This window comes from Mauremys reevesii, linkage group 2 (genome assembly GCF_016161935.1).
Source record: "Mauremys reevesii isolate NIE-2019 linkage group 2, ASM1616193v1, whole genome shotgun sequence".
Classification (NCBI taxonomy): domain Eukaryota; kingdom Metazoa; phylum Chordata; order Testudines; family Geoemydidae; genus Mauremys; species Mauremys reevesii.
The window spans coordinates 181,709,309-181,735,749 of NC_052624.1; the positions used below are offsets into that span (position 1 = coordinate 181,709,309).

General features: G+C 44.1%; 1 protein-coding gene across 7 annotated transcripts in view; it reads left to right on the plus strand.

Moving 5' to 3' along the window:
- CDKAL1 (CDK5 regulatory subunit associated protein 1 like 1) overlaps positions 1-26,441 on the plus strand; it is a 653,139-nt gene that overhangs the window by 454,716 nt on the left and 171,982 nt on the right. For all 7 annotated transcript variants that reach the window (XM_039521853.1, XM_039521854.1, XM_039521852.1 and 4 more), the window contains exon 13: positions 20,673-20,735. In XM_039521853.1, the coding sequence (XP_039377787.1) occupies positions 20,673-20,735 (63 nt within the window). The remainder of the gene's footprint in view (positions 1-20,672; positions 20,736-26,441) is intronic.

Consider the following 26,441-nt stretch of genomic DNA (forward strand, 5'->3'; position numbering starts at 1 on the left):
GCAAAAAAAAAAAGACTAGTAAGCCTAAAAGTATGTTTTCAAAACATGTGTACCGGTTCTACTCAAAGAGATGCTGGATGGGGAAACTCAGGTGTGGGGCGTCTGCCAGTGAGCATGCACAAAGCCACCTAAGTGCTGACACTGCTGAGCTGCATGGAGCTCATTGGTGGGATTCTCAAACTAATGCCCCAACCCCCCTCCACCTGTTTCTCCTCCACCACCACCACCACCTCTGTTTTTTGTGGGAAAGGGCTGGCCTGACTAGGCATCTAACTCCAGGAAAGGATTCATTGTTGTGAATTCCAAGTGATGATATGCACCTCCCTTTGGCCTGGATTAGATGCCTATATCCCTTTGAAGGGTGGGGCTTGTGACCCACTCCTCTCCTTAGGCCTGGTCCACACTGGGGGGCAGTGTCGAGGTAAGATACGCAACTTCAGCTACGGGAATACCGTAGCTGAAGTCGAAGTATCTTATCCCGACTTACCTCCCGTCCTCACCGCTCGGGATCGACGTCCGCGGCTCCCCCTTCGACTCCGCTACCGCCACTCGCTCCGGTGGAGTTCCGGAGTCGACGGGAGCGCGTTCGGGGATCGATATATCGCTTCTAGATGAGACGTGATATATCGATCCCCGCAAAATCGATCGCTACCCGACGATTCGGCGGGTAGTCTGGACGTACCCTTAGTATTTCCTGTTGACTAGCCTAGGTGATTACCTCTTCTGCGTGCTGGCTTTCGTGGATCCCTTAACTCTCCCTATGCATTGTATAGGAAGCCTGGACACCTAACCTGGGGGTGTGAATCCCACTGGGTGGTAGATTGCCTAAAGTTAGGCATTGCAGGGCTGAGCTTAAGTCCCCTTTGTGGATCTAGCTCCTTGTGACTAAAGCAGGATTTCTCGTGATACATAGAGGGGTATTGCTGTAATATACAGCTCTGTACATCTATATTCTCCCTAATGGTAAAACTTGCTAGCTCCAAATATTAGAAAGGATAAAGTAAATTTTACTTGCTGATAATTAAAGTTCTTTTGCTCAAATCCCATATACAAGTATGCATTCATGTATCCCTATTATTCCCACTTAGAACTGAACTGGGGTTGCAGAAGGCTTCTGTCTCAGGCCTGGTCTACACTAGGACTTTAATTCGAATTTAGCAGCGTTAATTCGAATTAACCATGCACCCGTCCACACCAGGAAGCCATTTAATTCGACATAGAGGGCTCTTTAGTTCGAATTCTGTACTCCTCCCCGATGAGGGGAGTAGCGCTAAATTTGACATGGCTATGTCGAATTAGGCTAGGTGTGGATGCAAATCAAACTTAGTAGCTCCGGGAGCTATCCCACAGTGCACCACTCTGTTGACGCTCTGGACAGCAGTCCGAGCTTGGATGTTCTGACCAGCCATACAGGAAAAGCCCCGGGAAATTTTGAATTCCTTTTCCTGTCTGGACAGTTTGAATCTCATTTCGTGGTTGGACATCGGGGCGAGCTCAGCAGCACCGGCAGCAATGCAGAGCTCTCCAGGAGAGGAGTTCATGTAATCTCTGAATAGAAAGAGGGACCCAGCATAGAGTGACCGGGAATTCTTGGATCTGATCGGTGTGTGGGGCGAGGAGTCTGTGCTTTCGGAGCTGCGCTCCAAAAAACAGAATGCACAGACCTACGGGAAGGTCTCCAAAGCCATGAGAGACAGAGGATACAGGCGGGATGCAACGCAGCGCTGCGTGAAAATCAAGGACCCCAGACAAGGCTACCAAAAAATCAAAGTGGCAAACGGACGCTACGGAGCCTGCCACCACTGCCCCACCAGTGACCATGGACTCTGACGATGGGACAGTGTCGACGGCCAGTTCCTCGGCGATGTTCGCGGATGGGGAAGATGAGGAAGGGTTTGTGGAGGACGAGGCAGGCGACAGCGCTTACAACGCTGGTTTCCCCGACAGCCAGGATCTCTTCATCACCCTCACGGAGATCCCCCACCAACCCTCCGCAGCCGTTAACCCGGACCCTGAATCAGGGGAAGGAGCAGTCGGTAAGTGCTTTAAACATGTAAACTTTTATTATTAATGGAACAGGAATCTGAACTATGTGTAAAGGAGGTCTCTATATATGGGGATAGAACAGAAATCCTCCTGGGAGATCTCCACGAAGCTCTCCTGGAGGTAATCGAAAAGCATCCGCAGGAGGTTCCTGGGGAGAGCTGCCTTACTGGGTGCTCCGTGGTAGCACACTTTTCCGCCCCAGGCTTTCATGAGGTACTCAGGGAGCATTGCCTCCCCGAGCACGGCTGCATAGGCCCCTGGTTTGTGCTGGCTTTCACGCAGCATGCGCTCTCTGTCTCCTTCAGTGACCCTCGTCAGGGCGATCTTGCTCGGCGACTCCTGCATCTAATTAGGAAAATTACCGTAATGTTACGCCTGGTCCAAAGTATTTTTAAAAAATCTCCAGACAGACGGCGTAGCAGAGAGTCAGCACGCTGCTGCGTAACAAGCGTAACGGAAAGCCAAAGAATCAAATGGACGCTCATGGAGGGGGGGGGGGGACTGAGGACGCAAGCTATCCCACAGTTCCCGCTGTGTCCGAAAATCATTTGCATTCTTGGCTGAGCTCCAAATGCTTCTAGGGTCAAACACAGTGTCCGCGGTGGTTCAGGGCATAGCTCGTCAATGTACAGCCACCCCCCACCCCCAGAAGGAAAAGGGAAAGAAATCGTCTCTTGACTCTTGTAAATGTCACCCTATGTGTACTGAATGCTGCTGGTAGACGCGATGCTGCGGCACGCTACGGTAGCATCCTCGTCCCCCCTCCCCCGCCTCATAGGTGACTGACGGTGCAAAATGACTGGTACCCGTCCTCATCATCAGCCTTGCGGTAGATGGTGTAGTGCAATAGGACTGCTACCTGTCCTCGTCATCAGCCCATAAGTAGACGGCCTGCTAACCGTCTTCATCATAGCAACAGGGGGCTGAGCTCCATCAGCCCCCGCCCTTCATGTGTAAGGAAAAGATTCTGTACTGCCTGGACTACCATAGCAGCTGGAGGCTGCCTTACCCTCATTTCATTTCCCTAACAAGTCACTGTTTCTTATTCCTGCATTCCTTATTACTTCAGCATACAAATGGGGGGACACTACAACGGTAGCTCAGGAAGGCTGGAGGAGGAGGGAAGCAACAGGTAGGGTTGTTGCAGGGGCACCCCCTGTGAATGGCATGCAGCTCGTCATTCCTGCGGGATCTGACACAGAGCGGCTGTGCTCTGTAGTTCTCTGATACACTGCAACCCTAGTACAGTTGCCCCATATTCTAGGCGGGACTGTTTCTATTTTTAGATACCATAAAGGAGGGATTGACTCGGGGAGTCATTCCTAGTTTTGTCTTTTGCGCCCCCGGCTGATCTCGGCCAGGGGCACCTATGACAGCAGCAGAAGGTGTAGTGCAATAGGACAGCTACCCGTCATCACCTTGCCAATTTACATTGGCGTGGTTGATGGTGCGATATGGCTGATAACCATCTCTGCTGTCATGCCAAAGCAAATGAATGCTGCTGTGTAGCGCTGCTGAATCGCCTCCGTCCGCGGCATCTAGTACACATATGGTGACAGTGACAAAAGGCAAAACAGGCTCCATGGTTGCCACACTATGGCGTATGCCAGGGCAATCCAGGGAAAACGGGCTCGAAATGATTGTCTGGTGTTGCTTTCCCGGAGGAAGGAATGACTGACTACATTTACCCAGAACCACCCGCGACAATGAAATTTGCACCATCAGGCACTGGGATCTCAACCCAGAAGTGCAAGGGTCGGGGGACACTGCGATGGGGTAGAACAGGGGCAGAGTTTATGCTTTCAGGATTGCCTGCTGCAGGAGTGCGGACGAGATAGGTGCTGTGCATGGTGTTGTTCAGAGACACAGACTAGACTGTGTTCATTGTTCGCAAAAATGTATCTTTGCAAGGAATTCACTCCCTTTTTCCCATCACACAGCTTCGACTGTCTCCAGACCTGCCACAGCATCCCCCTCACAGAGGCTGGCAAAGATTAGGCGGCGAAAGAAAAACACACGGGACGAGATGATCGCTGAAGTTATGGGGTGCTCCCAAGCCGAGGCGGACCAGCAGAGCCAGTGGAGGGAGACCCTCTCTCTGTACCAGCGCTCACACAGCGAACGGGAGGAGAGGTGGCATGAGGAAGACAAGCAGGCGACTCAAACGCTGCTTGGACTAATGAGGGAGCAAACGGACACGCTCTGGCGCCTTGTGGATGTTCTGCAGGACCGCAGGCAGGAGGACAGAGCCTCCCCGCAGTGTATCTGCAACTGCCCTCCCCCGCCACAAAGTCCCATACCTCCCGTCACCCAAAGTAACCAGAAGGAGGGGCGCCAGGGGCCGTGAAAACTGTCACTGCACCCCAGCAGAGTGCTCAAGTACCCAAAAGCTCTCATACCCTAATTTTTGAGAATTCCTTCCCTTCCTGACTCACCCTAGCCCCAATCCCAGTTTCATCCCCTAACTGTCTGGTTAATTATTAAAAATACTTTGCTGTTAATTACTGTTTCCGTCATGCTTTTTTACACAACGCTGCGTTTGAAGGGGTGGGTGGGTGGGGAAGGGGGTAGGGTATTGCATAGGACAGTCACCTTTAGCAGGGTACAGAGATGGGGGCAGGATCAGCAGCAGGTCACACACACAGTGCAGTCAGTAGGCACCCTGGTTGGTATGGGAGGTGGTTTGCAGGTTCTGTGTGGGTGGGGGGGTTACGTGACTTTGTAGCGGGGGAGGGTGATTACAGATCTCATGCAACGGTCCCTGTCCTGGACCAGAGAGCCACGCAGCAGAGGAATCTGTATCCGTCCTCCCCCGCCACAAGGCCATATAGCCCCCGCACACAGAGTCCCAAAAAGGAGGGATGGCAGGCTCCGTTGAAACAACCAGTCCGGCACTGCAGACCGCTCGGGGAGCAGGAGCCTGTCATTCCTCGAGTTTAGAGGTGGTCTTTACATCACCGCACACCCTACCCAGCACAGTCCGCGTCCCAGTTTCAACCCTTTAATGCAAAGTCATCAATAAAGAAATGTTTGTAAAGTTACAGTGGAACATGTATTTTATTTTTAAACGTGTGTTGGAAGCGGGGTGGACGGGGTATGTAACTGCAGATGTTAGTCAACAGTAACTTGGTAAAGAAACGGGGGCAGGTTCAGCTTCTCTGTAAAGAAACTGAACAGTCACAGGTCACGCTGCTCGCTGCTTGCTGGTACTTGAAGAGTTCCTTGTCGCTGTGCAAGGCGCCTGCATAGGGCTTCACGAGCCAGGGCATTAGCGGGTAGGCTGGGTCCCCGACGATCACTGTAGGCATCTGCACATCCCCAAGAGTTATTTTGTGGTCCGGGAAGAAACTACCTTCCTGCAGGCATCTAAACAGACCAGAGTTCCTGAAAACACGCGCGTCATGAACTTTGCCTGGCCACCCGACGTTGATGTTGGTAAAACGTCCCCCATGGTCCACCAGTGCTCGCAGCACCATTGAAAAGTAGCCCTATTTCTCAGCAGCTGACTGTGGAAGAGGTGGACGATAAGGTGCGAGGAGTTGACAACGGCCATAACTGCAGCGGGCTCCGTGCTCGCAGTGCTGTGGCGCCCGCGCTGTCACTGAGCAGAAAAGTGCACGAACAGATTGCCCGCAGGCGCTTTCGGGGAGGGAGGGAGGGCGTGATTGACGGTTCAATGATGACAGTTACCCAAAACCACCCTCGACACATTTTTTCCCCCAGCAGGCATTGGGGGCTCTACCCAGCATTCCAATGGGCAGCGGGGACTGCGGGAACTGTGGGATAGCTTCCCACAGTGCACCGCTTCCAAATTTGACGCTGGCCCTGTTACTGTGGACTCAGACAGTCGAATTAGTGTATTTAGTGTGGATACACAAATTCGACTTCATAAGGTCGATTCCACAAATTCGACTTAAGTTGATTCGAAATAGTCTTGTAGTGTAGACATACCCTCAGTGCAAAAAGCTGCCTATGCAGTGTTTATGGTTAATTTTACATTTATTAAAATAGCTCCAGGGTACTCACAGCTCAGCATGCAACCAAAGATACTGACTTGTGATAAAGTCAAAGAAGTTAGTTACCTGTGGGTAACCTCCGTCTGCAGTTAAAATGTTATTATTGAACTCTACCCATGCTTTCAAAAGATAGTTATTTTAAAGCCAGTACCAGCTTCAGGTCATATCACTTTCGTTTGTTTGACCAGGTGCTGAAGTGAAAAACTTGTGTTTGTTGTGGCGACAGTTGAGCTGGTGTGTTGTAAAGCCAGTTTTATTCTACCTGCAAGCAATGAATGGTTTGGCTCTTAAAGTTGCTGAGAGCTCAGTTCAGGCTGAATCTGTGGAATGAGTTAAATTCCACAGTCGCAGCTGCACTTTGCAGAGTCAGACCCATAGGAAGGGAGAAGAATATTTTGACTCTGGCTTGCAGCCATATCTTTTGAATTTCTTGCAGTGGTGTAGTTCAGAGCAACAGGCAGAATGTGAGTCTCTGAGTTCTAAAGTGTGGGTTGTGACTGTCCTGCTGAAAAAGCAAATCAGAGTTCAAAGGCAGAGTAGAAATACACCTGGGAAACCCAGGCTGGCGCTGTACCCCTTTGAATTCAACTTTGTTCTTACAGCAGCAGTCTTCAGAGCACTGACCAGAATGAAAATTACTGACTTCATATTACTTTTACACAAAATGTGGTTTAAAGGTTTTAGCTTCCCAAAGAAAATGTACAGTTGCGGATTTAAACTGAGCTGTACTGTCAGTAATAGTACACAGCAAAATAACACAGTTGTGGAAAATACACAACTTCTTTGTTTCTTGTTGATTTTTAAACTTCCATGTAGCGCCAAAAGATTCATCTGTACTACATGTAACATTAGTGACGTAATTGCCAGTGTAACCGTTGGTTTTAACAGCACAATTATTGTCCCATATGAAAAAGAAACAAAACCAGGAACTTAACTTATCCTTTGACAATTCTTTTGTACATGCCACTACAGTTCTGTTGTACACTTCTGCCACACCTCCCTCCCCTTTGTCATAGGTATACAAGTTACTGAAATGGATCAAAGGAAGAGGTATCCAAACAGGAGTTTATAAGAAGAGGCCTACATTACCATTCCATATCTCTTATCTAACTTTCATTCATTTCAGTTTGCAAGATTATAGTGATATTTTTTCAAACTAAAGTTATGCCTGAGACAGATGTACAACTAGAAAAGGAGTTGAAGGGGGCAGGCAGTTCCTAAGAGATGTAATACTGGAGGCTCAACATCAAGCTATTCTGACACAAAGGAAAGATAAGAAGAGCCACAGGTGGCCAGTATAGCTGCACAAAGAGCTTTTTAGCTATCTAAAAAACCAGAAGTGATACATACAGGAAATTGAAGGAGGGTCATGTCACCAAGGAAGTATACATGGGAATAGCGCAAGCGTGTAGGGATAAAATCAGGAAATCCAAGGCAAAGCATGATTTATAGCTGGCAAGGAATGTTAGAAACAACAAGAAGGGGTTCTTCAAATACATCAGACAAAAACCAAAGCTCGGGGATGGTGTGAGTCCACTGCTCAATGGAGAAGGTGAGCTGCTAATGGAAGATGATAGGAAGGCAGAGCTGTTCAATGCCTACTTTGCTTCAATCTTCTCACAAAAATTACATGTGACCAGATGACTAGCAAAGTTACTACAGACAATAAAGCTGAAAGGATGCAGATAAGGATAAGTAAAGAACATGTCAGAGATCTTCTGAGCAATTTGAATGAATTCAAATCAGTGGGGCCGGATGCTATTCATCCCAGGGTTCTGAAGACATTAGCTGAATAAATCTTGAAGCTACTGGCAATAATATTACTAACTCATAGGTAACAGGAGAGGTTCCAGAAGACTGGAGAAGGGCTAATGTAGGGGCTGTCTTTAAAAATGGGGAAAGGAGGAGCTGGGTCACTATAGACCAGTCAGCCTGACTTTGATGCCTGGGAATCTACTGGAACAACGTATAAAGAATTCAGTGTGCAAGTACCTAGAGGATGGGGTAATCATTAGCAGCCAGCATGGATTTATTAAGAATAAATCATGCTAAACCAGCTTGATTTCCTTCTTTCACAGGGTAACTGGTTTGGTGGCTAGGAGGAATACGGTGGACATAATATACCTGGACTTTAGCGAGGCTTTTGACACAGTCCCACATGACATTCTGATAGGTGAACTGGAGAAATGTGGGCTTGGCGGAACTGCCATTAAGTAGATACATACTTGGTTAAACAACCACAAATAAAGAGTAACTATTAATGGCATGATGTCAGAGTTGAGAGAGGTCTCAAATGGAGTTCCACAAGGATCTGTACAGTGTTGTTTAACATCTTTATTAATGACCTGGATGTAGAAATAGAGAGCATGCTGATCAAAGTTTCAGATGACACAAGGCTGGATGTGGGGGGAGGTTGCCTAAACTTTGGAGGATAGAGCTAGAATTCGGAGGGATTTTGATAAATTGGAGAACTGGGTTAGAGACAACAACATGAAATTCAAGACAAATGTAAGGTGCTACACTTAGGAAGGAAAAACCAAATGCACAGATACAGAATGGGGAATAACTGGCTTAACAGTAGCTCTTCTGAGAAGGTTCTGTGAGTTGTGGGGATCACAGCCCCAACATGAGTCTGCAATGCGATCTGTTGCAAAAGAAAGCAAATGCAATTTTAGGTTGCATTAACAGGCATAGCATGCAAGTCACAGGAGGTGATAGTACCGCTCTACTCAGCTCTGGTTAGGCCTCTGCTTGGAGAACTGTGTCTGATTTTGGTCAAAGGGATGGAATGCAGCCATATGAGCAAAGGCTGAAGGAACTGGGTATGTTTAGTTTGGAAAAGAGGAAATTGAGGGGGGACATGATAGCAGTCTTCAAATACTTGAAAGGGTGCCATAAAAAAAGATGGAGAAAAGTTGTTGTTTCTTGCTACAGCGGGCAGAACAAGAGGCAATGGGTTCAAACTACAGCACAGCAGATTTAGATTAAATCTCAGGAAAAACTTCCTAACTGAAAAAAACAGTAGGACAATGGAACAGACCACCTAAGGGGGTTGTGGAAGCTCCTTCACTGGAGGTTTTCAAAAGGAGGGTGGATCGCCATCTGTTTTGGATGGTTTAGACACAACAAATCCTGCATCTTGGGCAGGGGGGTAGACTAGATGACACTTGTGGTCCCGTCTGACCCTATGATTTAAATAAAATTGGCGGGGGGGGATAAGCCCTGAACTTGTTATGAGCTACACGCACAAATACATATCACAGTGCCTGCATGGAGTGCCTTTGAAGTAAATGCAATGAGATCATTGATGGATTGAGGCTTTAAGGGAGACATCAACATGACAGTATAAAATTGAGGGTTGTGTATTCCTCTCATCCCACAGTGATTGAACTTATGGCCTTGTATATGTCATTGTGTTCAGATATGGGGGGTTTCAGTTCACACCAAAATGAAGAGATTTGAGTCCAGGTGTTAAACTTGGATCTCGATTGAGATTATGAAACCTCCCATCCTTACACAAGAAAGACATGGGTTTCATTTGGGCCCATCTCTGTCTTTTACTCACTTTAATTACAGATACAAACTGCCATAGTAAAACAAGACACAGTTTCAGACTGCTAAAATTAATGAAGCAAATAAATATCTTCTCTATTAGTTTTTTTTATTATTATTCTTGGTCTTATGTTTGATGTAAGACATTAGTCTGATCAGAACTCGTTCATTGATAATACTCAGCAGCACATTGCTGACTGGTTACAAACTATAGAAGGTTTAGGAGTATTGTCCTTAACGTAATTTCTGAAATCAGATGTGTGCATTAGAACAGCAAAACCTGTTTGTTTAGGCTTTGGCATTGCTGGAATTCCCATGATAAACCTGAAATATGCTTGCAACTCAAAACAGGCCATAAAATAAGTCTCCACTCAGGTCTAATATTAATAATGTTGCTGAGATTGGTAAAGGTATACTAATTTAATACCTGGCTGCCTAGAGATTTGGAATTTTTAATTCAGGTTAAGTATGTTGGTTCTGTCTCTATCTATACTGTTACTGATAGTCATTCCTTTAGATACAGTATGAATAGAATGCACTAATGCTTGAATATATTTCTAAAAAGTTAAAACCTTGATAAATTTTAGGCAGAAAAATCCCAAGAATAATTGATTAGTATCTGTAAAAAGGTATATTCCCTGTATTTTAACAGATGATTATTTCCTCATGAACACCAGACAGTGAAATCGCCAGTGCCAGAAGTCTTCTTATAGTTCCTGCAATGCACTGTACTTTTCTAAACACTGCAGAGCTCTGTATTTAACTCAGGTTTCATTTTTGCTTAACAGATCAATTTTAAAGTGCAGTATTTGCTTTTGGGTTTGGTTTTATTTATTTTTTATATATCTCATGGAAGAGAGCAAATGTATACCATTTACTTATCATGTTACTGGTCTGGCCGTCCGCAAGGGGTCCTTTGGGAAGAAAAGGATGACACTAACACAGCCTGAAGTGGGCTCTGAATGACACCACCTGCACTTTAACTGTCTTTAGAGCTCCAAGTGCACCCCCTTCAGAGCCATCACAGTTGATCAGGTCACTGGATGATTTGGAACTCGAATCTTTCGCTGTTTTGGTTGCTGAACATGCACGTCAAGTCAACATGCTAAAAATCCATGGTGGAATCTGGAATTGCTGAAAAACTGGAAGTAGAGAGAGGACAGAACAATAGAGCAGATCATTTGCGATAAAACAGCAAGACTAGGCAATCCCTTAGGCACAAGGCCTTTTTTATTTTTTTGTGGCTCTCTGAAACCTGGCAAACATGGACATTAGCTATTGCCTTCCTCCTTCATTTGGTGTCATATTCTACCCCCTTAAACTCTCTTTCTCCTTCATGGTGACTACTGTTGTGCCAATCCTTCATCTGTTCAGGATGACAGAAAACATCCAAGTCCACTGTCTGACAACTGAATAGATCAATTTGGGGGCGCACCATGAAGAGAGTATTGTAGCCAAATTGATCTTGGGCTTGGATACTCTGTATACCAGCTAACTGCTTAATTAACACAACAATATTTAGTTTACTATCCATTATAGTCCCATACAGGTATATGTCCCAGGATGGTAGATTGGTAGTCTGAAGAGCAGTTGCGATAGTCCCGACACACAAAAAAAACCTCATACTAGTCCAGGGGTTCTCAAACTGAGGGTCAGGACCCCTCAGGGGTTTGCGAGGTTATTACATGGGGGGGTCATGAGCTGTCAGACTCCACCCCAAACCCTGCTTTGCCTCCAGCATTTATAATGGTATTAAATATATTTAAAAGTGTTTTTAATGTATAAGGAGGGGTTGCACTCAGAGGCTTGCTATGTGAAAGGGGTCACCAGTACAAAAGTTTGAGAACCACTGTACTAGTGAAATACTTTTCACTCAATGAAACACTGTTCGGTTACAGCACTGTGCTTGGAAAATGCCAGCAGCCTGTAGTATTCTAGCTGCTTTTTATGTTGAATTCATTTGAAAAAAAATTAATAATAATCATCCCATGTACATCAAGTATATTACACAAAAAGAAGCACAAAAATTGCCATACTAGATCAAACCAATGAGTTACCATTTTTTAATCCAAAAAACACAGAATTATGTTTAGAGCATGCTAATATTTGTGGATTCAGATTAGACTAAATGGATTTTTAAAGACATTAGATTTTTTTCATCCACTCCCATCTCCGCATGGTGTCACTACAGGGCAGAGTTAAGGTTTCTGTTGAAGGAGAAACTTAAAATTATGAAGAATAATGGGTAGACAGACTATTAATCCTAAAATACTCAGAGGTTTGCTATGTGAAAGGGGTCACCAGTACAAAAGTTTGAGAACCACTGTACTAAACTGTCAGAATATAGCCTGTGCTCAGGATTTTGGTGAGTCTTAACTAAATGGGAAGTTAGAAGAGACTGTGACAGAGCAGAGTTTAAGAGTGTTTGGTTGCTGTAACTGCATTTTTACACCTTAAGATATTTGAATTTTTTTTAAAGTGTAACCTTAATATTGAATTTCCAGTGTTTGTAGTGCTTGGTTTTGGGATAATTGCAACATCCCTGACTGTAGTTTACTCTAAATTACTGATACGTATTCTCAACCTTAACTTCATTTTAACATACTTTTTGTCTGAGAAAGTCCTTACTTTTGTTTTAATTAAAAAGTTTAATATATGAACTAAACTAAACAAGAAACTTAAAGGGAGTGCTACCGTATTTCTAATGATTTGAAACTATAAAGTATCAACCTTAAATCATTTTTTTAAATTGTAGCTGTCATGGTCAGATTCAGCAGTATACTCTGGTTACTTGTCCCCACTCTGGAGCAACACAAAACAGCCAGAATATATCGTCCAGTTAAACTGAGTTTACTACTGCTTTTTTCCCCCAGAACATGATCGAGCAGCTGGAATGTCCACCACAGTATCCCTCTCTCTCCTGTCCTTCAAATTCCCTCTGCCTCTTGTCCCACCCTAAATTTCCCCATCCACATATGCTCCAAATTTCCCCTGCCTCTTGCTCCTCCCTCTGGTTATCCTGGGTCCACACACTTACATCCCACTGTCCCTGCAATCCCCCGAGCCATTCTGCATTTTCAGTTATGAAGAATAATAGGAAAAATGACCATTAATCTTAAATTTAAAAAAGGAATGTAGCACATGCATAAGACTTCAGTGAGTTTTTAACTATGAGAGGTTAGGGTTGCCAACTTTTTAATCACACAAAACCGAACACCCCTGCCCCACCCCTTCCCGAGGCCCCTTCTTCAAGGCCCCGCCCCTCACTCCATCCCCCTTCCCACCGTTGCTTGCTCTCCCACACACTCACTCGCTTTCGCTGGGCTGGGGCAGGGGATTGAGGGCCCCAGCTGGGGGTGCAGGTTCTGTGGTGGGGCCGGGGATTTGGGGCTCCGGGCTGGGGCCAAGGGGCTCAGAGTGTGTTATGGGACTCAGGGCTGGGGCAGAGGGTTGGAGTGCAAGAGGGGGCGTGGGGTGCAGGCTGTGGGAAGGAGTTAGGGTTCAGGAGGGAGTGCAGGGCTGGGGTAGGGGACTGGGGTGTGGGCTCCGGCTGAGGGTCTGAATTCTGTGGTGGGGCCAGGGATGAGGGGTTTGGGGTGTAGGAGGGTGTGCAGGGCTGGGGTAGGGGATTGGGGTGTGGGCTCCGGCTGGGGGTCTGGATTCTGTGGTGGGGCCAGGGATGAGGGGTTTGGGGTGTAGGAGGGGGTTCAGGGCTGGGGCAGGAGATTGGGGTGCAGGAGGAAGTGTGGGGTGCAAGCTCCAGGAGGGGGCTCAGGGCTGGGACAGGGGTGCAGGCTCTGGGAGGGAGTTAGGGTCCGGGATGGGGTACAGGGTTGGGGCAGACTGTTCAGGGCACAGGCTCCATCAGAGCAGCGCTTACCTCAGGCGGCTCCCGGGCAGCGGTGCAGCAGCACTAAGGCAGGCTCCCTGTCTGCCCTGGCTCTGTGCAGCTCCTGGAAGTGACCAGCATGTCCCTGCAGCCCCTAGTCGGAGGGCCAGAGGGCTCTGCCCAAGCCTGCAAGCATCACCCCCACAGTTCCCATTGGCTGCGGTTCCCAGACAATGGGAGCTGGGGCAGGGGCAGCACGTGGCGCTTCACCTCCACCCCTGCGCCTAGGGGCCACAGGGACATGCCGATAGCTTCCGGGAGCTGCACAGAGCCAGGGCAGGCAGGTAGCCTGCTTTAGCCCCACTGCACTGCCAACCGGACTTCTAACGTCCCGGTCAGCGGTGTTGACTAGAGCCGCCATGATCCCTTGTCAACCAGGCATTCCGTTAGAAAACTGGACGCCTGGCCATTCCTATGAGAGGTTTGAAGAGCATGTTTTGTTACTGAGATTATTAGGGGGAAAAACTTCTGACACTGGGTGCTAAGTTTCTTAAAGGACCCATTTTTAATTAATTCTACTTCATGAACCAATAGATTTATTTGTAAATTCTCAGAAAATTAATTCTGTACTCAGCGTAAGTGCTGTGATTTTGGGGAGTAAATGCTGTAATTTTAAATAAAGAGGTTAAATCCCTGCTTTAAATGCAACACTCAACCTTAACTATGGAGTCACTGATGTTGCCATAATCATTAATGCCTTTTAGTATTTGTGATCCCAAATTAGATCAATGTGATTTTTTTTTAAAGACGCATTAGGGGTTTTTTTAATCTCCCCCTCCCCTCCATGGTGTCACTACATTACGTGGGTCCTTGTTTAAACAGTAAACTTAAACTTATTGAGAAAAAAATAGTGTTTGTAAAAGTATGGCACTGTAAGAACACAGGAAGCATAACATGCAGCTATATAGCTTTATACTTATGTTGTGAGTTGAAAAAAATGCAGTCTGATATATGAATAATTAATGCTGAAAATATCAAATTATACATTGTTGTCTGTCTTATCAGACAAAAACTTTAAAACTGTGTTCTCAGAAAAGCAAAGATGAATAATGAAATTTATGTATATCAATAAATAAACCAGAACAGCGAGTCTGTTTTTGACATAGTAATTCAGGAGTGGATAGGTTAGGTCAAAAACCCTAGCCACCCCTGAAATGAATTTTAGTCTGTTTCATTATAGGTGTGATCGGCAAGGCAGGAATAACACCACCGGTGGTAGCAATGCTGATAAAAATGTTTTATTGCACTGGTGTCAGAATTGGTTGTAGAAAGTTAGTTGTATTATCACTTCTGCCCTTTCAGACCTTGCAGGGAACAGTCATAGTATCATGGTAAAAGTAAGTTACATGCTTATCAAAAACTTCTGCAATCTGACTGGGGCGGAACAGTTTTCTAACCTCTTTTCTACTAGGATGACATATAGAATAATTCAAGGTCAAAAAGGGTGGCTCATTGGTTTTGATCAAATTTCTTGTTCTGTTCTTCACAACAACAGATTATCTGCAGGCCATCGTAACTTGGTTGTTTTGATGATTTGGTGCATATTTGTGGTATAATATAAGTACAGAATTTGAAGGAATAAACATTCAAATCTGCATACAAATGATTACAAATATGTCCTGGCTAGGGTTGCCAACTTTGTAATTGCAAACAAACCAACACCCTAGGCCCGCCCCTTCCCCAAGGCCCCGCCCCATGCCCCATCCCCTTCCCTGATACCCCGCCCACCGCTCACTATATTCCCCCTCCTTTGGTGGCTCGCTTTCCCCTACCCTCCCTCAATTTCACTGGGCTGGAGCAGAAGACTGGGGTGCGGGAGGGGAGGAGGGCTCTAACTGGGGATGTGGGCTCTGGGTTGGGGCTGGGGCTGAGGGGTTTGGAGTGTAGGAAGGGGCTCCAGGCTGGTGGGTGGGGCTGAGGAATTTAGAGTGTGGGAGGGGGCTGTGGATTGAGGTAGGGGTTTGAGATGTGGGAGGGGTGAGGGCTCTGGGCTGGGGTACAGGCTGGGGGGTGGGGCTGAGGAATTTGGAGTGTGGGAGGGGGCTATGGATTGAGGTAGGGGTTTGAGATGTGGGAGGGGTGAGGGCTCTGGGCTGGGGGTACAGGCTGGGGCGTGGGGCTGAGGGATTCGGAGGGGGCTGCGGGTTGAGGCAGGGGGTTGGAGTGCAGGAGGGGGTGCGGACTCTGGGGTGGGGCCGGGGATGAGGGGTTTGGGTTGCAGGAGGGGACCCCAGGCTAGGGGTGGGGTTGGGTTGAGGGATTAGGAGTGTGGGAGGGGGCTGCGGGTTGAGGCAGGGGGTTGGAGTGCAGGAGGAGTATGGGCTCTGGGCTGGGAGTGTGGTCTTTAGGGTGGGGCCAAGGATTAAGGGTTCAGGGTGTGGGAGGGGGCTCTGGGCTGGGGCTGGGGTTACTGTGCAGGGGGGTGAGGGCTCTGGCATGGGGTTGGGGATGAGGGGTTTGGGGTATAGGAGGGGGCTCCGGGTTTGGGGAGGGCTTACAGTACATACATCCGGAGTGCATCAATGTTTTAATCCATTCCACAGCAGGTGCTTATGTGTTTTTCCCAGCTAAAGAGGGCAATGGAAAATACTTCAGTTGCAGTTACCAAATAACATGAAGTTTATAGTTGGTAGTAAAAGAAAGAAGTGAAGAATTACTCCCCCTCCATCTAGATTTAAAATGGCCCTCATCACCATTGTATCTGAATATCTCTGTATCTGTACTTTGAAAAGGCATATTGAGTTTATCTCATCACTTCCATAAAACTTGGTCCTTTGAGTACTGTACACTAAGGACTATAGGATTAAAATTAAATTTGTCCAGGATTCATCAGAATTTCACAGCACACCAAAACCACTGCTTCCCCAGTGGAGAGTACCACTTTTCATCATGCTTGATTGTGTCTTGGCAGTCTCATGCACCTCCAAAATGCTAACCGTTTTGTACAGCACTGAGGCAGACAGCTCCACAGGGTGAGCTGTTGCTTCCATACTGAAGGAGACATATTTCCTCTGTTTCCTCAGAGGGCCATATATCCTATTCCACCACTGTGTTTATGTCTTTCTGATAGAAGATAGAATTAGGTTTGTATGCAGTACATATTTTTATTTGATGAAAATAGATTTTGAGAACTTATGGAAGGAAAAAAGACTGCTCAAAATATGGATTTGTATGAGGCAGGGCAGTGTTTAATATAGTATAATTGATGTCTAGATGTTTTAATAACATAGCAGCCAATGACAGAAGATATATAAGGAGAGTACAGATTTCTTCATGTTAATGTTGTAAATGTGCTCCTTGATCTCAAACAACAACAATTCTACCTTAAACTCACATATTGAAGAGAGCTGTAAACTATACTATTTAACAGCATTTGGGCAATGATATTGTTTAATCCTCATAAGAGCAGGTCATAGGAGATGTATTATTATTCCCTACTGTGCTGATTCATCTACCACAGCTGTTACACTGCTGGGGTAACCTGAATAAATGTGCATTAGTGGGATTAAACCAAAACTATGGTTTCATCTAGAGCATCAATGATGCCTTGAAGGGAGGGGGGAGAGGATATTAGTTAAATATGTTCTAATTGCATTTTGAATTATAAAAAGGCCCACATTAAAATGAAGTTTCATATCTAATTTCTATAATAAATGGATACTTTCAGAAGCTGCAGAAATATCTCTCAGAGCTGCCTGTTGTGTTTTTTATTTGGTTTTGGGGGAAGCTAAAAACAACCAGAATTTTAGTTTGAATAATATAGTCTGCTTTAGCTCTGCCTAACATCAGATATATATATAAAAATATGGAAAATATTCACACAGCCATTGAGTATCTCTGAGAATATGTAGTCACTTGAGTGCATGTATGGGAAATATTTAAAAGCTGCAATATTTAATTACCGGTGAGTCTTTCATTTTAAAATATATGCTATCAGGAATTTGTGGTAGTCTGAAAATGTTTCTGCTTGAGTGTATGAGGGCCACTGAGCACTGATGAAATGTGATTTTGACCATTAAGTATTTTGTGTATATTCTTTTCAGCTCTGGTTCTTACACAATCTTCATCACCAAAGTATCTGAGCACTTTCCAGAAGTGCCTTGAGCAATGTAAATAGCATCTGCCATGTGTGATTTGTTCTCTCTCTTTCCTTTTCCGCAAGGAGAAATTGTGGTTATTTAAATATACAGGTGGGCCTGATAGAGCTGCCTATTAGTATGGTTGCCCAACACTTCCCATTATAAGATCCTGTGTTTGGTGGCCTGTAACTTTGCCAGTCTTTAACCGTTTGGGCCAAAAATGTACATTGTGGCTTTCTCACTCATGCAAATATTTTGGGGGAGGCATGGAGGGGAGAATTTCAACTAAAACAATTCGGCTGTTTTCCAGAACGAGGCTAGGGAAAAAATGTTGTTTTGCCCATATTACAAAACCCTGGCAACCTCTAGAGGCTTCCAGCAGCTCCTATTGGCCGGGAGCAGTGAACCGCGGCCAGTGGGAGCCGCGATTGGCAGAACCTGTGGACGGGGCAGGTAAACAAACCGGCCTGGCTCGCCAGGGGCTTTCCCTACACAAGCAATGTCCCAAGTCTGGGAAACACTGCTCTAATGAAAGAGTGCTAGACGGCATGCATACAGGGTGTTAGAGAGGGCATCCATGCTTTGCCTAACTGAGGGACACATGGTAGTTTGCCAGGAGTCAAAGGGCTGCAGCTGGCTTTTCTGTCATATAATGTTATTGGTTTTCTTAAAGCAATTACAATAATATAATAAAAAGCACATCATGAGCATTAGAAAAGACGGGGTAAGAAGAGAGGAGGGAAGGGCTGTCACGAATATAGGCAAATAAGAATTATATCTTTTCCAGATATTTCTATGAAATCTGATAGAAGTTTCCAAGTTTGACTAATCTTTTGTTTGTTTACTTTTTGCATACTTATGTATTAAGATTTTATTAAGGAACTTAGTAGATTATAATGTAGCTACATTTTTCCAATTTCTCATTATATTTCTCTGAATAACTGACAGGGAAGACATTTGGAATGCGTGGTAATCCAGACTGGTGGACCTGATGAGTTTAAATACCTGAGAGAGCCAATTTTTTATTAATATGGAAAAAAAAAACTTTGGTATACCTGATGCTAAAGATCCCATGCTAAGGAGATCTTTTTTTGGCAAAGATACACTGTATTGCTCTCCAGCTGGAAGAAGAAACTACAACTAGAAAAAATTATCTTAGATATCACTAATCTTAGTAATAGAGAAACCGATTAGCTCATTAGCAGTCTCAGAGGAACAACTTTCTTATTAGCAAAAAGAATGAGGAGTACTTGTGGCACCTTAGAGACAAACAAATTTATTTGAGCATAAGCTTGCGTGGGCAAAAAACCACTTCATCAGATGCATGGAGTGGAAAATACAGTAGGAAGATATATATAGATATAGATATATACAGGGAACATGAAAAGATGGGGCTTGCCATACCAACTCTAACGAGACAAATCAATTAAGGTGGGCTATTATCAGCAGGAGAAAAAAAACTTTTGTAGTGATAATCAGGATGGCCCATTTCAAACAGTTGACAAGAAGGTCTGAGTAACAAATAGGGGAAAAAATTAGCATGGGGATGAAGTGGGTTTTTGCCCACGAAAACTTATGCCCAAATAAATTTGTTAGTCTCTAAGGTGCCACAAGTACTCCTGTTCTTTTTGCTGATACAGACTAACACGGCTACCACTCTAAAACCTGTCTTCTTATTAGGTATTACTTACGCTAATCAGTATCAGCTATACAGATGCCCCTCTTTTATACTGAAAACCATCATTTACCATGCTTGTTTAAAGAAGGAGAGCTTATTATTCACTTGACTCTTTAGTGCTGGTAACTAAAACAGAATTACTGACCTCACAGAAAAAGAATTATTTATTTGATAACTTTAGTGACCCTAATTATCCTAGCTGCAATTATCCTTCATAAGTTTGTATTGGCCTGGCAACTAGACTTACCATGTGCAATATGAAGCCATTGTATTTGCACTTTTAAATGAAAATAAAAGTGGTGCCAAGATGGGAAATAATTAGGGATTTTCCTGATGCATCATCAAAGATAACCTAAATTGCCTACTACATTCCAGTTGCTTAAAATAAACATTGCAGTCATGCAGCCACCTGTTTAGAGTCCAAAGTGCTATAAACATTAATAGATCCATCAAATTAGATGGTGAACTTGTCTGACTTAAATGCAGTCTACAGGTCAAAATACAACCTAAGAGTTCAAGAACGTAGCATGTAGATGTCCCTGGTTTACTTAAGTTTAGAGTACACAACGATCCATCTTTTTCTAAGCAGCGAGCTTGCTTCCTTGGTCAAAATGGAACTTTGCATAATGGGATTTGTAGCCTCTGTGAGGCACATTTTTATATTAAATATAAAGGCAACTGCAATCTGCACCATTTTGTCAAGTTAGATGCAGCTGAAAGGTTGTATTTAATTTTCTCTACAGATGGTCTGATTAACTTCCATTAAACTTAGTGGAAAGTCTTTCATTGATTTCAGTCGAAGTTGGATTCAGCCCATAGCGACTGTTTTCTTCCCATCTCTCTCTGCACCATATCTTCAGTTACAGAAGATTTTGTTAGGGGCATTAAATATCATAGCATCTGTTAATTGTCCACAATCAAGGTTACAGCGGTGTTAACATCAAAAGAATAATAAAAATAATAAATGAGGCTACTTTAAACTGTCATTAAACCTATTCTACTGAAAAACTAGACTATGAATAAATGCTTCAATTATAAGCAAATCTTTCCAGGTTTGAGGCCTAATTTTCAATACTGTATGTTCCAAAACATTATAGATGATTTCTTGTAAATAACTTAAAATGCATCTCAGATATTCATGGATTCCAATGATATTACAGATGTATATACCTGTGCCTTATTTTTATTAAGGTAACACCTTTAAAATTATTCTTGAAGAATATGTTAGCTCTTTCTTGTGATATTAAATACCCTTACCATGCATAATCTATACTCCACACCTGCAGTTCCACTAACAAGTCTGCAGATCATGCATGTCTATGCTTGTATAAAGCATTTTAAAATCTGCCGTTCCTGTCTTTTGCCCTGTAATTTCTCTAATACATTTATTTATTATTATTGTTATTCTGCAGAAAAAGCAAAGAACAAAGGATCTATCCCAACTGTTTCATTCATACAATCCTTATGATCATAAGGTAAGAAAAAAATACACTGGCAGTATTTTTTGTTTAGAACAATTTCAAACATTTAAGATAACTATCTTGTCTGATTAGCATAAAGGTGAAAGGGAATGATGAAGATCTTGAAGTGTCTCTAAGGTATCTTAACTTTCTTTTAATTGTAATATGTTAAATGTATAGTGATACATTTGTTCATGCCTAAGCCTGAAACTAAATTTCTGGATTTGGTATTTGTGAAACATACAGCTCTCACTAACCTTCCAGAAATATAATTTATGGATTTACAATGAATCTTATAAAAATCAACACTTGTTGTATTTGATATTTTTTTTTAAGTTTGTTCCTCTTGAGTACATTGGTTAGCTTGTTATGACCGTTAAGCCTTGAAATATGTAACACTAATGGATTACCTGTTGATTCTGGAGGTATGATTGGAGGAGGTTGCTTTGTTAATAGAAAGCCTGCTGGATATTCTGAGGAAGAAAATACACCCAATAATTCATGAGTTTGGTCCTTTAAGCAAGCACAGCTGATTTGTAACTATTTGTCAGCAATATGTGATCTACTTTTGTGGTGTTGCTGTTTTGTGAAGCGCTAAGTATTTGTGCAATTTTGAAAATATTGGAATTTTTAAGAAGTAATAGTGAGACGTCCGTCTTGTCATTCTTGCTAGTAAGTTATGACCCTGTGTGGAGCAAATAAATGTGTACTGGAAATAGAGAACTCCTTCTTGAATAGCTTCATGCAGTTTACTATGATATTTCCATACCAACCAATTATCTCGAGCATTGACAAATTTTCAAAAGCATTAACAATGATATATAATTATTAAAATTCTTTTCAAGTTACATCCTTCACTTTGAAATGTCTTTTTTGTAGAGAGACTTCTATCATTTGTTATAGTCTGTATAGTGCAGATGTTAAGGGCTGGTGGAAATTGACAAATGTTTTGAGTAAAAGAAATTAGTGACAGGATTTCTGATGGGAATATTGCATTTTGAAGCTGGAGCAGTTTAAGGTAAATGTAATAATAGATCAAATAAGATCTAATAAAGAGAAGCAACTGAAGAACCAAAAGCTTTGATACTCTTCTTCTTGTCTAAATTCTCCTGTGCTAAACACTTTTTTAAATTCATTGCACAAGGAAATTCCATTATTCTTTTATTAGCACTCTTAATGGAGCCTGGCCATTTGTAACTCCTGCCGCCTTCCTGTTCATATCCTTTGTAGCATTATATCAAAGTATCCTCAAATGATTTGGCTTCAGTTGTGAAGACTTATACACTCCTTTACAAATTAGTCATGAAGCGATGTGGAACTGAATGTAAATGCTTAGATATATTTCCTTTTGATCTTTGTTTTAGGACCTTTAATAAATTATTAAAAGTAATAGAATCACTTGATGAGTGATTTTTAAAGCTAACAAGGTTTACTCTTTTGGCACTTTCATTTTTGCTCCATGTATGCATGTGTGTGCCTGAAAGAGTAAAAGGAACAAGAGAAGAAATGGTAGTGTAAGGGGAGACTCCTCCCTCCTCATTTTTTAAAAATTCTGCCTATGAAGGTTTTCCCCAGTGCAATTCTCTCCTCGTTGGCAATGGGCCTAGAGAACCAGCTGCAAGTGTTCTGGCTGCATGCACTTAGTTTCCAATTTAACCCTTCATTCTAATATTCACAACCAATAAAATTCCTAGTTTTTAGTTTTAATCACATGAATCCAAATTGTATGGATAGTTCAGATAAATCAGTCATAGTTCAAAGCCAGAAGGGATTATCTAGTCTGACCTCTTGTATATCACAGGCCACTAACACCATCCAGAACCCGCACAATACACCCAACAACCACCTGCAATGTGATTCAAAACTCTACTTTGTAAATGAAGATTTCAATTTTACAAACACTAATTGCTGCACTTAAACTAGGGTTGCATGAAATGTGAATTATGAAAAGTATATTTTTAAACATTACCATATTTAAATTATATTATGTGACACTAATGTACAGTTTTCAAGTGAAAAATTTAATTTCTAAAATCCCATCATTTGGGGGAAAAAAATCAAATAATTTTATGTGGAGGACTCCCCAAATACTTTGCTTATTAAAAAAACACTGTGAATGATCCTATTATTGACATGTGTTTAACCGCTTCCAGAATTTACAATTTTACATAGCTTTTCTAGAAACAGATTTCACCAAATTCTCTTTTTTAAGTGTTTTTATAGTCCTCTGTGGAGAAATACAGAGGTCCATTTCTGGCCAATTTATTCCTATTTCTGAAATACTTGCCTTTGTGCTTGTGTTTATGTAGGGCATGGGTCTTAAAGGTTTAAAATCCAGCATTCTTGGTGGCTGAATACTGACTGTTATGTCATCTTTTTGTTTTAGGTGCATTATCGAGTTACAGCATTACTATTTCTGCAGTAAGATGTATAGAAATAGAGAGAGATTCTCCTGAGACCCTCATAAACATGAGATGTGTTTCTCAGAAGGCTATCACAATAAGCAGAGCTTTAAATAAATTAAACTTAAAAATTAGGGATTTTTCTTAGTTCTTCAGCTACGCCATTCTCACTTAAAATATTTTATTGAATTTAAAAGCATGTGTTGACACAGAAGAATGCCATTGAAGCCTTTACAGTCTGCATTTTAGTGATTCAGTGTTGTACTAAGAAAATTTTTGACTCTCCCATCTGTAGAGAGTGCTTAGCTTTTCTAATATTTTTTCACAAATCATACTTGTCCTTTAAAACCAGTAATCTTGTTGTAAAAAGATGTTAAAGCAGTTGTGATAATAGTTTGAAGGGTCAAAACTACTTACATTTGGCGAGCTTTATATGTTCTTCAGAGCCCAATACACACAGTGTGTCCAGATTCAGCACTACAGAACCTGGCATAGTTGGTGTCCTTTTTCGTTGTTGCAGAGTAAGCCCAAGTTTTGTATGGTCACACTAGCAGTGATTATCCCCTCATTAGAAAAAGATATGTGGTTTCAGGCTCTTAATATGCAGGATGCCTACTTTCACATAGACATTCATTCAGCCTACAGACATTTCCTGAGGTTTACAGTCGGCTCGCAACATTTCCAGTACTGAGTTCTTCCCTTTGGAGTTGCCACTCCTCCCAGTTTTCACCAAGGTTTTCTCCATTGTGGCAGCCCACATCAGGCATTATGGCGTCCTCATGTTCCCATATCTTGACGACTGGCTCCTGGTGGCAGAGTCTGGACATAAGGCCCAAGTTTCAAGCTCCATATTGCTCAGCCCCCTTTCTTCCTTTGGAGTCAGTATCAATGCCAACAAATCAACTTTAAATCCCACACAATGTCTAGACTTTATAGGGGCCACCATCAACTCCATCATGGCATGAGCCTACCTACAACAAGACAAGTTCCAGAGTCTGCAAGAACTCATAACTCGTGTAGTCAACAATCCTTTGGTCATGGCCAAGACTTGTCTATCCCTCTGGGGCCACATGGCCTTGTGCACATACATCACCGCCTTTGCTCGACTTCACCTTGGCTGCTTCCAGATGTGGCTCCAGACAGTTTACTCACCCAATCATCACACCATGGACCTCAAACTAACAGTTCCCCCCGCAAGGTAATCTCATCCCTCCAATGGTGGAGGGACCCAGGTCAGATCTGCATAGGGATTCTCTTCCTGCCCCCCGCCCCGAACAAGACTATTATCACCAACGCCTCCTGCCTAGGATGGGGAGCGCATGTGACCCACTACATGCCAGAGGGAACATGGACTCCTTGGAGCTCTGAGCAGTAAGGAAGACATGCCAAGCTTTCTCCCACTCATCTGTTTCCATCATATTCTCATCATGTCAGAAAATACCATGACTGTGTGCTTCATCAACAAATGTGACAAGACTATGCTCAGAAGCAGTCACCCTTTGGAACTGGTGCATCCCCTACCAGATCATCTTATTTGCCGCTTGTCTTCCAGAGACACAGAATGTTATTGCAGACTCGGTCAGCAGATAGTTCATGATAGACCACAAGTGGGAACTCCATGATACCATTCTACAGGACACCTTCAGCAAATGGGGAACTCTGACCAGAGACGTCTTTGCATCCCCAGTCAACAGAAAATGCAGCACCTGGGATACCACTCACAGGGCGATGCTCTTATCGTCCCCTGATTGGACCCACTCAGTTACACCTTTCCTCCTCTCCCGCTCCTACCACGGGTGCTTCACAAGATCAGATGAGACAAAGCGACAGTCATCCTGATCACCCCATATTAGCCCAGACAGTTTTGGTTTCGCAAGCTCTTTTGTACGTATGTCGGTCCCCCAATCCCTATTCCTACTCTCCTCGATCTCCTCACACAACTCAACAGCAACATCATCCACCCCAATCCACAGGTGCTTCACCTCAGAGCCTTGTATTTGGATGGGCATCTTCTCTAGAACGGACATGTTCATAAGACATGCAGAATATCCTCTCCAGCAGCAGAAAGGACTCCACTAGGCACTATTTCCGAGCCAAGTGGAAATGCTTGGGCAAAACACAATGGACTTTCCCTAGAAGCAGCGGGGATTCCCCTCCTCCTGGATTACCTCCTCCGCGGCGCCTCCTGCTGGTGACTCTGGGAATTAGCTCTGTTCCAGCCGGGAACGCCCTCTGCAGGCCGGTGATCCGCCTGTCCTCTGGCCTGAGTCCCTCCCTGGACCCCGGTGCCCTTTCACATGGGGTGCTGCCCCCAGCAGTAACCCCTTTTCTCTCTGGGTTTCCCCTGCCTCGGGAACCCCCCACCCTACTATCCCCACTTCGCCTCAGTAGTGGCTACTGCCCAGTCTCTATCTAGCCCCCGTTCGCTGGGGCAGACTGCAGTATCCAGTACTCATCATCGGCAAAGGGGGTTTGGACCTGCTGCCTTTGCTTACCCCTAGGTTGCCCCTTGCAACCCCCAGTACCTTTAGCCCTCTACTAGGCCACAGCCTGGGGCTTTCCAGGCCAGAGCTCCCCAGCTCCTTAGCCTGTCCCCAGCCCTGCTTCCCTCAGGTACTTGGTCTAGCTCCCTGCAGCCAGGCCCATCTCTCTCTACTGGCAGAGAGAGACTGTCTGGCTTCTGGCTTCCCTGCCTTGTTATAAGGCCCTGTTGCTCTGTTTGGGGCGTGGCCCCCAGCTGCAGCCACTTCCCCAATCAGCTCAGCCTTGAGAGCCACTGCTCTCAAGCCCTGCCAGGCCACTTTTTAAACCCCTTCACAGCAGGAGCAGGGTCCACCTTGCTACACCCTCCTTTCCATGAAGCTTGCTTTTCTTGTTTCTGTCACATTGGTGAGAAGGGTTGATGAGCTCAGGGCCATGACATCAGACCCTCCTTTCATGACTTTCTGTAAAAATAAAGTATTCATGAGCCTACATCCCAAATTTTTGCCAAAGGTCATCTCCCAGTTTCACGTTAATCAATCTGTTCACTTACCTGCTTTCTTCCCGAATCCACACGCCTCAGAACAGGAACGACGACTCCATTCTCTCTGTGACCATCAGGCTTTGGCCTTCTGCCTGTGGAGGACAAAACTGATCAGGAGATTCCCCCAGACTGTTTGTTGCAATCGCTGAACTGGTTAAAGGACAGGCAGTCTCCATACCACATATCTCTAAGTGGATTTCTCGGTACATTACCCTCTGCTATCAATTATCTGGGCTCCCACCACCTATAGCCAATAGGGGTGCTGGTACATTCAACGAGAGCCCAGCCTTCGAC